This window comes from Leptonychotes weddellii, chromosome 6 (assembly GCF_054177405.1).
Source record: "Leptonychotes weddellii isolate Sample4059 chromosome 6, ASM5417740v2, whole genome shotgun sequence".
In the NCBI taxonomy this organism is placed as follows: Eukaryota; Metazoa; Chordata; class Mammalia; order Carnivora; family Phocidae; genus Leptonychotes; species Leptonychotes weddellii.
This window is the reverse complement of record NC_138374.1, coordinates 59318376-59332931: the sequence shown is the minus strand read 5'-3', so window position 1 is coordinate 59332931 and position 14556 is coordinate 59318376. Positions and strand designations below refer to the sequence as shown.

Here is a 14556-nt window from a genome sequence, read left to right as displayed (position 1 = left end):
GATGGAAAAAGAAGATTGAAGGAAAACAACAGTGGGTTTTTCCAAGGGGAGCTCAGATGGTTTCCATGAGCGAAGCCCTGGTTTCAGTACCATGGACAGTGACATAAGGACACACCTCCAAAATCGCTTAGCCTAGTCCTACCCATGATGTGCTAGAATGAAGCACTGTGCCACTTCCCTGTTAAATAGTTTAGTGTGCTGGTTTCGGGTAACAGTCTGGTTATATGGACAGCCAATATTTTACATTTGGTTTCTCAAAATCCTCACAGAATTCTCCACTCTGATCTGAAAACACATCTTGTTCATCTGGAACACATCTTTTTCACTAGATATGCTCTATACAGTTATCATCTTTTTAAATAATGTTAAGAACAAGAACAAAAACCTAAGACCCTACACCAAGGACCACCAAAGAAATCAGCTTTCACTACCGCAAATAGGACTTAGGAAAATTTCAAGGCTGATTTTTTTCTGACAAAATATTTTAAAGCCTGAAATCATTTTCTGAAATGAATTTTTTTATTTCCCTACTCCTGGGGGAGCTTTCAAAAGGTTAAATCAAGCTCACAAGGATGGCAGTTTTCAAATCACATGGAAAGTTTTCATGTACAAACTGTGGAGATTCAAGCCTTCTAACTTCTAAACTGAAATATTCCAGTTTAATAGACCCCAAGGGGATAAAACCCAGAAATTACAGACTCATAAAGTAACAAGTCCAAAGTCACAAAGTTCCTAACTAGCTGTATTTTGTCCAATGCAATTAAAATGGGACCCCCAAGGCACATGACTGAGGATATCACTGGACCAGATTTGTGGTCTGTCAAAGACAGTTCAAAAGACACTTTAGAAAGAATTCTGTATTAGGAATGAAAAGACCTGAGTTGTCTTGGTTATGTCAATTCTTCACTGTGTCATCCTGGGGAAGTCATTTCCCTTCTCTGAGCCTCAGTTCCTTCAGTGGTCAAATGAGAAATAAGACTGACTGATTCCTTCTAATTCTAATATTCTCTAATTTCGCAAATAGTGGACATCTGGCTGAAACAGCCTTTTCTAACTCCATAAGTGTAACGATAGTTAAGTGTAAAATTAATTGTAGGGAATAAACACGGTTTGGGATAGGAATGTAAAATGGTCACATTCAACAGAGGGAAAGATACATGTTGTACTAGGGCATCAGACTAGCACAGAGGCCCAGGAGGAGCTCAGACTGAAACACTAGCTGTGGGTGCTATTAATTCCACAATCAGCCTGCCAGGAAGCAAATTCTTACACACAGCAACTAATTAAAGTCCATTAACACGTCAAACCTCTAACCAGAGCCTGGCGCCCTGGCAGGAAGGGCGAGGGGAAGCCCCGTTCCCTAAGACATGGAAGGTTCTGGTTACACCAGAGACTTTTATACACACTGAGGCAGTGGTGACCATGAGGCTTTCCTCTACTGCTCCCAAATTCATCCATCTGTGTTTGTGAATGTTTAAGTGTGTTGTGTGGGCATGTGTCTGCACCAGCCTGAAAACTTTTCTAGACAAGGGCAGGAGGTACCAGAAGAAAATCCTTTCCAAAATAGGCAGGCTGCTGGGGGGCTATTATAGTTGAGAGTAGTAATCCAGGGTCTGTGGCTGTAGGGAGGAAATCAGTAAAGAATTAATGTGTACAATTTTTCTTCATTTTTGGGCAAGGCAGAGGCAGTCGTGGGATAGCCTGGTCAAATATCAGTCAAATAGATTAAAAAGTTAGTAATATCTAGGACCACTTACTTCCTTTGTGCCAAATTCTATAGTAAGCATTATATATGCACTCCCTCATATAATACTCACAAACTTAAGAAATTGCTACTAATATAAACTTCACTATGCAGATGGATAAACTGAGACTCAGAAAGATAAAGTAACAAGTCCAAAGTCACAAAGTTCCTAACTAACTGTGCCAGATTCAAATTCAGATCAGCCTGCTTCAAGGATGGCCAGGTAATAAGTATTAACAGGCCCTGGGAATGGAGCCCCTAGTTGTTACTCTACTGTTTCCAGTGTGAGGATATGACAGATCCAAAAACATTCCAGCAGCAAACAGAGAAAATTAGCTTCTCTCAAGATATCTAGAACTTTCACAAATGAGGACACTAACAAATTTTACTTCTATTCCTCCATTACAAAACCTACTCATCTTTCATCTACCACCCCCAGTCTGAGCTGATAGAACACAACTGCCTAAGGCAAGTTACAAGTCTTTTCTGGGCCTCAGTTTCCTTATCTGTAAAATAAAGGCCTGTACTTGTTATGTGTAGAGTGCCTTCCTGCTCTCAAGAAGTAAAAGACAGTAAGTAGCTGTCACTGCCTGACTTTGAGGAAGAAAAGAACCTTCAACACCCTCACTAAGGTGACAACCTCACTAAGGTTGTCTCGAAAAGCAGTCTGATTTTTTTTCTATTGTGCAAAGCTAAAAAAAAAAAAAAAAAAAATCACTCCTTATACCCCTCTTTTATTGGATTTGAAGCCACTGTGGGAAATAGGAAGAATGGGAGAGTGGAATATCACCCACTCTTGCCTCCCACCCTGGATCTTATCCCACTCACAGGGATGTGCCGATTGCCTCTGTACCACGTGCTTAGTGAGCCTTTAAATATTTCAAGATGTATGAGACATTATTTCCTGTTCTCTTTTATTCTGATAACAAGCTGTCTGGGCCCTCTGCCAAAGACCCAATATCTTTGTGCAATTCTACATGAATATGATTTTTGTCTATGCCATGGTCACCCTTAAGGAAAATAAATAAAACTAGCATTGGCCATAAGGACACTTACCTCTCTATTGTTTCTCATGTAATAAAAGAAAAGGTTCATCATTACAACACTGCAGCACCAGCATGAAGACCGGTGTCTGACAGGAAAGGATGGACTGGGGTTTGTTGTTCTGAGTGACCTGAGCAGATGTCACTTGATAGGTCCTCATCTATCAACCAGAGGTACTCTTATGTCAAAGAAGATTCTCTCTCCCTCATTCTGTTCTCAGTTAGAGATTCTGACCTTTGGGTCCTTAATACATTCTTACAAAACTGCAAATAGTAAAGCGTTAAAAAAATAAGATCATAATTCAAAAGCTTTCCAAATATCAGTCCTAGAAAAATTAGTAATAATAGTGTTCCTCAGGGGAAAAAAAAAGTATCAATATCGTATCAGTTTGGAAAGAAGAGTTATAATCCATTATTAGGAAATATGTGATCAGGGTCAAATTACAGCCTGTGAGAATAGGACAGATCCAGGAAGGGAATTCAATTCATGATGGGTCCTGGGTTGGCAAATGGAAACAGCTGTCCCCTGGCACAGAGTGGTAACCGAAAAGGAAGGACAGGAAAGCCCACATACTTCTGACACAATCCACTCTTATGTCAGATCACAGGGCCCTTACCCGGTATTTCTTTTCTTGTTCGAATTTTTCTTCAAATTTCCGAATTTTTCGCTTGAGACTCTGGATGTGCTTAGTGAGCTGGGTAATGGTCTGTGGCTCCTTGCCATCACCACAGCTGCACCGTGAAGAACTTCGGGGCCTGTAACAATTGTAGGGAGGGACAGAATCATCAAAACCCATGGTCTTCCCATAAACATTGCTGCTGGTCTATAAACCAAGCTTCCTGGATTAGGGCAGTCTGTTATTTGATAAGTCTACCATGGTGGCATCTGCTTATTATTAGAGACCACCAATCACAGAATTCCATTATGGGAAAATGCCATCAGGTACTTCAGTATATAAATGTCAGAATATTAGTCCAGGAAAATGCATTTCCTAAAGCTTGGAGGAGGCCAATTTAAGACCAAAAAGAGACATCCTGCTGTGGTGTCATCCCTGACAGGTTGCATGAGACCCACCTAATAACATTTTAAGAAGATATACTGACACAACAGAGCCTTTGAAAATCTGATAAGAGGAATGAACCCCCCCCCATAGAAAATTCATTCACCCTCTCACATGGCACATACTTTATAATAGCAAGAATCCACTAACTCCCTCAAGTCCATCAACAGACTGCCTGTGGGCTCAGGTTTGGATAAATTCGTTAATGACCACAGAAGTTACCAAGGAGAAACTAGGGATTGCCTGCACATGTTTTCAGTTAAGGAATACTCATTTTAGCTATGCATCAAAATTATTTGTAGAATTAAAAAAGAAGTGCACAGTTCCACACTTTTTTTTTGGTGGGGGTGGTGGGGGGGTGGTGAAGGGCAGCCATTGTAAGCTACCATTTTTCTAGAATCTAAGAAATTGAGGTGTACAACTCCCAAGCACTGCCACAAGCCATCCTTTGAGGCCACTGTGGGCATAGAGAGAATATTAAGCTCGCCAAGAAGGATATTCCTGATATCTGCATATATATATATATATATATTATATCCTTACTTAGGACTCTTCTCATTTCACCAGAAACATTCAAACATGCAAGCCCTGGGGTATCCTGCATTCCTTGACCATTTCCTCCTGAGACAGCAAGACCTAACACAGCATTCCCAACTAGAAAGTACAGACTGTTGCCATGCATTGCTCAGGTCTCACAGTTGCATTTGGTAAGCATGTTTGCACTATTTTAGACCTATACTTCATTGTAGGTTATGAATGTAGTACTGGAAAAACTATATAAAATGAAGATAATAACAAAACAATGTTTTCTTACATCATAAACTGCTGAGTGCTGGGTGGAGAAGGGGCTGATTCAGGGTCTAAGTTGAATCTCTGGCTTTGGCTGAAGATGGAGCATCGTGGTGACAGCAGTGGGTTGTCACCATCAGTGATGTGACAGAGCAGCCTGCTAGTCCCAACAGACTGGAGGTCTTCTGGTGCACTGTCTGCTTCATTCTGCCCGTCTTTGTGGACTGGTGCAGGGTCTGGGGAAACAAGATAAATCATCAAGACCTAGAAGTGACAGAGGCCTTGAGACTGTCATGGTCCTAAGTAAAGATCATAAACATTCATTATAATGTCCTGCCTCTTTGTCATTTCTTCCTTCTGGGGATATGAAAAGCTTTCAAACTACTGTCATATTTGTTCTCGGGGAACCTGGGCAGAAAATATTAAAGCCGCCACCACCACCACCAAAAATGGAAACACAAATTATTTTGGTATGAATTATAAAATCAGCCTAGCCCCAAATTACAAAAACCCTCTATTTCATATTATTTGCATATGTTAAAGGGTGTATTACAAAATGTTACAGTGAAAAGGGAAACAATAAATGGAGCTGAAGCAAAAGAGGACAGACTATGAGGAAGAAAAGAGACAACAGGAATGCCAGGAAGGCAGGAGAGTGAAGGACGCAGGGAGGTAGGGAGAGGAGGCCATGGAGAGAAAATCGTTCAGCAGCGATTAAAAGTGATGGAGAACTCTGCTTATCAACATGGAATGATGTTCAGAATATACTAAATGAAAACCACAGATTTCAAAACAGTAATGATTCCATTTTACGTAAAAAGCATACATTTTTGTGTCCAAATAAATGTACCAAAAGATCAAAGAAGCTACTTAGAAAGTACAACACATGGAAGAAAAAGCCTTAAGTTGTCCTGAGTATTTGCTGGGCAAAACTGAGGAGTTTTGGCTGCTTCTTCACTAGGAATGATTCTGTTTATTTTTCAAAATTTTATGTAGCATTTTATTTTTGACAAAACAAAATAAAACAAAACAAAACAAAGCAAACCAAGAACAAAACCTGCTCCAAACCCTTTCCCCAGCTAGGATGCTAGGTCTGTGCCTGAATTCTCTGATCATTCCCCCTCTAAATGAGCTCATTAGCTTCCTACCCCAGGGTCAGTCCAGAAGGTGAGCACACCTGTGCTATGGAGGCGAGAACAGGGAAGTGAGGAACATCAGGACATGGAGTCAGAGTGGCCAGGATGAGAATCTCTACATCATGGGGCTCTAGACAGCTATTCAAGCAGCAGCCAAAACTCCTCAATTTTGCCCAGCAAATACTCAGGACAACTCAAGGCTTTTTCGTACTCCTACCCCAAATAAAGAAAAAAACAAATGTTTTCTGGGTGAATACCCTGAAAACCCTGCAATCCACTTTTCCAAAATAAACATTTATCAAAATTTGGTACCAGATGACTCTTAATCAGGTTTAAAATGGCTCATGTTCCCCAGAGCTTGAAATGCAATTTGCTTTGTGTAACATCAAAGGTCTGACCCCTTGTGTGTTTTCAACTGGCTTCTTCGCTGTTGAGTCGCAGGCTGGGAGCAGCGATAATGCCTCCTATTGTGCCTCTGAAGTTCATGGACAGCATTCTATCAGTGGCGGAGGCTGGTCAGAAATGCAGATGAGGCCTGGGGAAGAGGCGGGGCCAGGCCTGCAAGCAAGGAGCACTGCTGTGTCTGACAACTCGCCACAGGCCACACCCTTGCTAAGAATAATTTACCCAGAAAACACGGTTTGGCAGGAGCCCTAAGGAGTAACAGGAGTAAGAGTTACTAATCAATAAATCACAACATGTGCTAACAATCACTTTCAAAACCCACCAGGAGGTATACAGTTTCCTTACCAAATCCTTTTCTTAAATCACTAGGCCCCAAGAAGAAATGCATTGTATTCATATTACCTGTCTCTGAGCAGAGTCTTTTGGTAATAATGATGGGGAAGAAAAGAATCTTTAGCAAGCACCTGGGACCAGTGTGTTTTGGTTGAAATGGGAAAGGTCTGAGGCCTTCAGCTCTTCAGCTCAGCTGGGGCCTAGGGTCAAAACTAACAGAGTCTCTTGGTGCTGTTTTATAAAGCCAAAGTGGAGGCACTAGGGCTCTTAGCCATCTGGCTGAGGTGGAGGTAAGAAGAGGGTCCACAGGGCACAGTGCTCTCTTGTGATGCTGGGCAGGGGCAGCGAGCCACTGCTCCCGGTCAGCCACGCAGCCACAAGGGTAAACCGACACACTTAAAGCCATTCTCCATACAGCCGTTCTGTTCTCCTTTCAGTACAGTATTCAATAAGTTACATGAGATATCCAACATTTTATTATAAAATAGGCTTTGTGTTAGATAATTTTACCCAACTGTAGGTTCATGTAAGTGTTCTGAGCACCTTTGAGGTAGGCTGGGCTAAGCTAGGATTATTAGTAGGCTAGCTAGGTGGATTCAATGCATTTTGGACTTATAATATTTTCAACTTACAGTGGGTTATCTGGATGTAACCCCATTATAAGTCAAAAAAGATCTATATCTGTATATAGATAGAGCAGAAGAGTACATATTTTATATAAATTAATATATTTACCATGTATTTTACATAGATAAATTTCAACCTGTAGTTTTTTCATTTCAGCTTCATCTTAGGTTATGATGGCCAAGAAATAATGAATTTGATGTGCTACTTTTTTTTTTACTGACACACATTATTATTTTAATTCCTACTAAAACTAACAATGTTTGCCCATGCACCTTTGTCTAGTGTATTGGTGAAACATTGTGATAAGGCATAGAAGCTGCTAAATACAGTAACTATGAGAACCATCATTTTAATAATTATCATCATCAGAATAAGGAATTAAATATTATGCTCTCCTATTGAACACCAACTACACACTCAGAGTCCCTATGGGGTTAATACGGGAAATGAGAACCAATATACCCTTCAACATATTGTCCCTCCTACCAGTTCTTATTTATAAATAAGAATAATCATATGTAATATTTCTGGAGTGACTCACTATGTCCTCAACTTGTAAGAGTTTTTGCATATATTTAATTTTCATAACAACTACATGAGGCTGATAGTAATAAGATCTCCATTTTAAATTCAGTGTGGAAGGAGATATAAACTATGTTAGCACCAGGGAAGGTTTGACCAGTGCCCATGATAAAAGACTCCACATCTCTGACCCTAGAAGCCAAAGAGTATTTCTGGCTGCCTACTCCTGAACAGTAGGGAACAGAGAAGAGAAATAATTATCATCAGTGTGTGAAGGCCAAGAGACCACTTCTGATCTTGCTGCAACCCCAGGTAGAAACAGATGCTGTATTACAGCTGTTGAATATTCAAGTCAAATTTAAAAATATATCTAATGTGAATTTTTAAAGTGATTCAAGTGCTCGCTTCGGCAGCACATATACTAAAATAAAGTGATTCAAAATTCAAATCTCTATCTGCAACCACTTGAGATGTACTGCTGAAATCTTTTTTTTTTTTAAGAGGATACTACCACTTTTTTTTTTTTTTTAAAGATTTTATTATTTATTTGCAAGAGAGAGAATGAGAGACAGAGAGCATGAGAGGGAGGAGGGTCAGAGGGAGAAGCAGACTCCCTGCCGAGCAGGGAGCCCGATGTGGGACTTGATCCCGGGACTCCAGGATCATGACCCGAGCCGAAGGCAGCCACCCAACCAACTGAGCCACCCAGGCACCCCTGTACTGCTGAAATCTAATTGAGTAATGAATTAGCCATAGTCTTGTGGATTTGTTGATTTGCATTCTCGGGTTTGCCCTTCATGGTGAGCTTTTATAGGTAGCGTTCAGGTACATTCCAAATGCCAAATATCAGCCTTTGTTGGTTTTAAAAGCTAGATGAGCCACAAGTATGTCCATCACTCTAACAAGGCACAAGCATCTGAGTTTTCATCCTGCTTCACCCAAAGAGGGTCAGCAAAACAAAAACTAGAAACAACCCCAAAACATCTGATGGATACACAATGGGTTCAGTTTTAGGTATGTTGAATTTGAGCACCTGAAGGTACAAAGGGGTTAGCTATGGAGTCACAAAAGAGAGAACATGGGTAAGATTGAAGTCATCTTTGTAACTAAATTTGGGGAGACAGGTGAGCTTGCTTGTTTGGAGACTACCAAGAGGGGAGAAGCAGTATCTCCAAGGTTAGAATGGGTGGGGTAAGAGTGAGGACAGATGAAGAGGGATTCCGGGTTGATGTAACTGGCCACGTTACTGAGTGGGGTGTGGTTGGTACTCCAAGTCCACACAAGTAGTGCCAGCTTCTGTGGACAGCCACCAGAAACATCTGGGATCTAGAGGGGTGGGAAATTTGTCACTGTGAAAGCAGGCAGACAGTCTGCAGGTCCAAGAGCCACCTTGCCATCATGTATAAAAGTACAGGATATAGGAGCACCTGGGTGGCCCAGTCAGTTAAGCATCCAACTCTTGGTTTCGGCTCAGGTCATGATCTCTCAGGGTCAGGAGATCAAGCCCCAGGTGGGACTGTGCTCTCAATGGGGAGTCTGTTTGAGATTCTCTCTCCCTCTCCCTCTGCCCCTCCCTCTGCTTACTCTCCCTGTCTCTCTCTCTTTCAAATAAATAAACAAATATTAAAAAAAAAAAAGCACAGAATATAGGCTCAGAAACACCTAGATTCAAGTCCCAATTTTGTCATATGTGTGACCTGGGACAGATGGTTCAATCTTTTATATTCTCAGTTTTCCCATCTATATAATGGGAATTCATTCATTCAACAAATGTCTATTAACCATCTACTGCATGCCAAAACCCTGTTTTAGGGTAGGATGACAACAGTATCTATCTCATAAATTGTTCAGAGGATTAAAAGAAGACAAGGAATCTCAAGTGCTTAGGACAGTGCCCTGGGGAGGGGACATAATAATCCACCAATGTTAGTTGTTGTTTTTTTGTATTTATGGTGCTTTTACCTAGTTAGGGAACTCAGGAGAGGAGTTGGCTGGGTAGAGAAAGATGAAGTCAATTCGGGATACACTGAGTTAAGGGGCACTTTTGGTCATGCAATGGAGGTACCCTGTAGGCCCGTAGGCCTGGTTATGTGGAGCTCAGGACACAGAGTCCAACTGAGTTTCATCTCAGCATGCACCTCCCCAAATCTGCCTTCTACAATGGGAGGCAGAGCTGTGAGCCTCATTTTCATTTTGAAGGAGTCAATATATTGATTTCAATTTAAATGAATGGCTAATATATTAGGGCACTGGGCTAGCTGAGCATTGAAAAATCCCCAAATTCTCTCTAAAACCCAGAAAACTACATGGGTCAAGAAGCCTCACTCAACTCAGATCTAAACTTATTTCTTGCCTCTGCACTTTTTTATTACAATCTTCTAATTAAATCTCCATCGGTAAATACAGATCCAGGTTTTAGGTTTGTGAGTAGTTCTTTTATGTGTGTATGTGTGAATTTTTATTTACTGTGAAATTTTATTTACAAGATTACTGTAAGAATAATTAAGTACACTTTTTTAAGTAAGCTCTACACCTAATGTGGGGCTTGAATTCACAACCCCAAGATCAAGAATCACATGATGTACCAACTGAGTCAGCCAGGTGCCACTGTGAGTAGTTCTTAAATTTAATCCCATCCCTCTTGTTCCCTAGAAAACTGTAAGAGGACAATTTCAGAATATTTTTTTCTTGCATCATTGCAATTATACCTAACATGCAACACCTTTACCAAGTAAACATAACATTCAAATCATAGAAATGCCTAAATACATAAATCTTTAGGGTATATTGACACTGATTATCTTATAAGTCCAATCATAACTTATAAGCAGTTTCATAATAAACTTTTAAAGATTTTTTTTAGTATTTTTATAGTCTCAATGGTAAGAATAAGGAATAAATGACCCCTAGTTTAAAAAAAAAAAAAAAAGCAGTATCAACAGAGGCCTAACCAAAGGAAAATCACATTGTCATTTGGCTAACATGTTATTCATACTATATACTATTATACTAGCATGTTAGTATCATTTTGGGAAGAGTAAACAGTTTGAACTCACCCAAATTTTCATAAGTGCCTAGACAAAATTAAATATCTTAAATATATTTTAATTTCATGCCATAAATAGCTTAGCAAAGTAAAGTCCCAAGGTAAAAGAACAAAGGCAGTAAAGACAACTAGAATGAATGGAGACAAAGGAAGATAAAGTGGCAAGGTCGTGGGTGAGAAAGAGAATCAGCCAGAAAGCTGTGGGGGAAGAACAAGTATAAAAACAAAGAGAGACTATGGTGGTGGGGATAGGTGAGAAGGAAGGAGAGGCAGGGGACAAAGATGGAGTTTGCACTGAGGAAACATGCAGCAGACATCAACTTCTAGCCCATGAAAGACTGAGGTCTTCAGACGTTAGTGACTTCTACCTTAAATCAGAACTGTACTGTGGGCTACGGTAACATGACCTACACTGAAGACAGATGAGAGATCTCCGATCCTGTCATAATGAAAAAGGGAAGAAATCCATGCTTTGCATTGTTTCGGAACAGAACATCTGATGCAAGAATAATTCATATTTTTGGAGGCACCATATTTTCTATACAGCACCAAACCAAATGTCCAATTTGGGGAGGAAAGAAGAAACAATTTTCTAGACAAATCTACCAGGTGATTAAATGAATCTTTGCAAGTTATTCTTTGATTATTCAAGGCTTATCCCTTTGCCTATATGCATACTCCCAAAGAACAGTTGAGAAATAACCAAGGGAAATAGCCAAGGCCAATAAACAATTTTTTTCCCCTCCCTGTGTCATAAAAGTGGAGACAAATGCTCAGATTACAGAGCTCTGCTTGAGCTGTGGGACCAGGGAAAGAGCAACTGTCATCCATGATAGTGTCTAAGATTTGGAAGCACTCTCCTGATATACAGAGAAAGCTGGATGCTGTGCTCTGATTATTTTTTAGCCTAAACAGCTCTCCAGGTCTTCTAGTTAATTCCTGCACAATTGACCACCTCAGTGATACAGCTGATAAAAATATGCTATTAAGGTAACAAGATATTTTTTAAAGCATTTTCATTTATAAGCAGATGTACTTTGCAAAGAAGAAGGAAAATTGAATATACAAAGCAAATGGGAAGACTACTGAAGGAAATTCTAATCTTCAATGGGGGGCTGTATGTTTACTAGGCACATCCAATGTCAGTTAGAAAAAATTAGTCAAAGAAATTGGTCCCAGAGCTCCACAAAGACAGAGCCACAGAAAAGTATGATCCTCAGGGAACTGGAAGAGACAGTGGAGACTAATTCACCCTGGGCTTAGGAATGGTGGTAGGATGGAGGCATCCAGAAGAGTGTCAGACACCAAGCGTCTGGGCATGCCACTGGTCACTTCCACACTGTACTTGTCATAAGCATGGAAGAAGGAATAACCAGAAAGGTTTTAAAATGACCATAATATATGGGAAACTGTGTGCAAGGGAAAAAGGGTATATGAAAACTCTGTACTGTCTGCTCAATTTTCTATAAACCTAAAACTTCTTAAAAATAAAATCAATTAATTTTAAAAAAATGACTAACAACCTACCAGTGAAAAGCCTGGACTCTTGAGTTAGAGCACCAGACTTGGTCTGAGATGCCACTTGCTCACAATTGCTATGTCCTTGGCCAGGCAAGCCTCTTCTAACTCAGAATCCTCTTTTGTGAAGAGTTGTAGCAAGGACAAATGGGATAACTTATTACCACAGTGCTTGGCCTGCCGTAGAAACTGAATTTAAAAATCTTTTAAAAAATAATCACCTGGCGGGGCACCTGGGTGGCTCAGTCATTAAGCATCTGCCTTCGGCTCAGGTCATGATCCCAGGGTCCTGGGATGGAGCCCCACATCGGGCTCCCTGCTCCGCGGGAAGCCTGCTTCTCCCTCTCCCACTCCCCCTGCTTGTGTTCCCTCTCTCACTGCGTCTCTCTCTGTCAAATAAATAAATAAAATCTTTAAAAAAAAAATCACCTGGCATTTTAGGCTATAGGACTGTTTTTTTCTTTCCCTATAAATTAGTTATATAAACAACCTCAGAGAATATACTGTCATCTATGAATTTTGAAATCATTAAAAAAATACTTTCCTTAGAAAACAAGGGGTTCAGGAGGAGCAAGATGGCAGAGGAGTAGAAGACCTAAATTTCATCTGGTCCCAGGAATTCATCTAGATAGGGATCAAACCATTCTGAACACCTACGAACTCAACAGAAGATCAAAGAAAAGAATAGCAGCAACTCTCTGAACAGAAAAGCAACCACTTTCTGGAAGGTAGGACGAGCAGAGAAGTGAATCCGAGGCGATATTCGGGAGGATAGATGGCGGGGGAGGGGGCCTCCATTGGCCGCTTCTGGCAAGTGATAGAGCCGCAGAGCACAAAATCAGAACTTTTAGAAGTCGGCTCTGCTGAGGGACGTCACTCCAGTGGCTAAGCGGGGGGTGGAGCCCTCATGGGACAGTGTGGTCTCAGGACCCTCGGGGTCACAGGAAGACCGGGGGTGCCTGAGTGTGGCAGAGCTCCCACGATCGGAGCGGGGAAGCCAGCTGCAGAGACAGAGCCGAGGCACGGGCTCTCAGCTGGGGGTTGCCATAAACCATGATCCACGGCATAGTCAGGCCACTGCTTCTCCAGCAGGGACCTAACAAGCGGCAGATCCGGGGAGACTCCCCTTTCTCCCACGGGAGGAGTGGTGTGGGAGCGCACCACAGGGATCTGCTGGGTTTGGAGACTCCACACGGGGTCGGGTGCCAGAGATAGAAACGCTCGGTCACAGGCCGGGTGAGCACGGAGTGCGGCTGGAGACCAGGGAGACGGTAGTGACTGACTGCTTTACTCTGGGGGCTCACCGAGGAGCGGACCCCGAGTTCTCGGCTGCTCTGGGGTGGAGATTGGGAGGCCACCACTTTCACTCTCGTCCTCCAAAGCCGAAGGGAAAGCTTGCAGGGAACAAAAGCTCCCGAGAACAAACCCGAGCAGATTACTTAGCCCGGACGGGCAAGGGCAGGGCAATTCCGCCTCCGGCAAAGACATTTGGGAACCACGGCAACAGGTCCCTCCCCCAGAAGATCCGCAAGAACAACCAGCCAAGACCAAGTTTACCAATCAATGAGAATGGCAGAACTCCAAAGCTAGGGGAATACTGCACATAGAATTCATGGCTTTTTTCCCATGATTCTTTAGTCTTTCAAAGTTAATTTTTTTTTTACCTTTTTTTTTAAAAATTTTTCTTTTTCCCTTTTTCAACCAACATCTTATCAATCCCTTTTTTAAAAAATCTTTTTTATTTTTCATTTTTAGAGTCATATTCTATCCCTTCATTGTAATTAACCTTATTTTTGGTATACATATATATATATATGTATATATATATATAAGCTGTTCTCTCTTTAAATTCTAGGATACAGTTTCGTCTAACAGACCAAAATATACGCTAAATCTCTAGTGTATGACTTTGTTCTAGTCTCCGGCCTGATCACATTCTCTCCTTTTTTTTTTTAAATCCTCTTCTTTCTTTTTTCAACCAACTTCTTATCAATTCCTTTTATAAAATCTTTTATAATTTTCATCCTTACAGTCATATTCCATCCCTTCATCATACTTATCCTTATTTTTGTACATATATAAGTTTTTCTTTCTTTAAAAGTTTGGGAGGCACTTTCTTCTAACAGACCAAAATACACCCAAAATCTTGTGTGTGGCACTGATCTATGCACCAGCCTGATCATATTTGATCTTATTCTGTTTTTTGTTTGTTTGTTCCTTTGTTTTTATCTTTTTCTTTTTTTTTTTCTTTTTTCTTTCTTTCCCTTCCTTTTCCCCTGGTTTCAGGTCTCTTCTGATTTGTTTAGTGTATATTTTTCTGGGGTCGTTGTTA

General features: G+C 40.9%; 1 protein-coding gene across 8 annotated transcripts in view; it reads right to left on the bottom strand.

Annotated features, from left to right (window-relative positions):
- Positions 1-14556, bottom strand: part of FAM13C (family with sequence similarity 13 member C) — a 141591-nt gene that overhangs the window by 19224 nt on the left and 107811 nt on the right. For all 8 annotated transcript variants that reach the window (XM_081824229.1, XM_081824223.1, XM_081824224.1 and 5 more), the window contains 2 exons: positions 4663-4873; positions 3405-3543 (listed from right to left, as the gene is read on the bottom strand). In XM_081824229.1, the coding sequence (XP_081680355.1) occupies positions 3405-3543; positions 4663-4873 (350 nt within the window). The remainder of the gene's footprint in view (positions 1-3404; positions 3544-4662; positions 4874-14556) is intronic.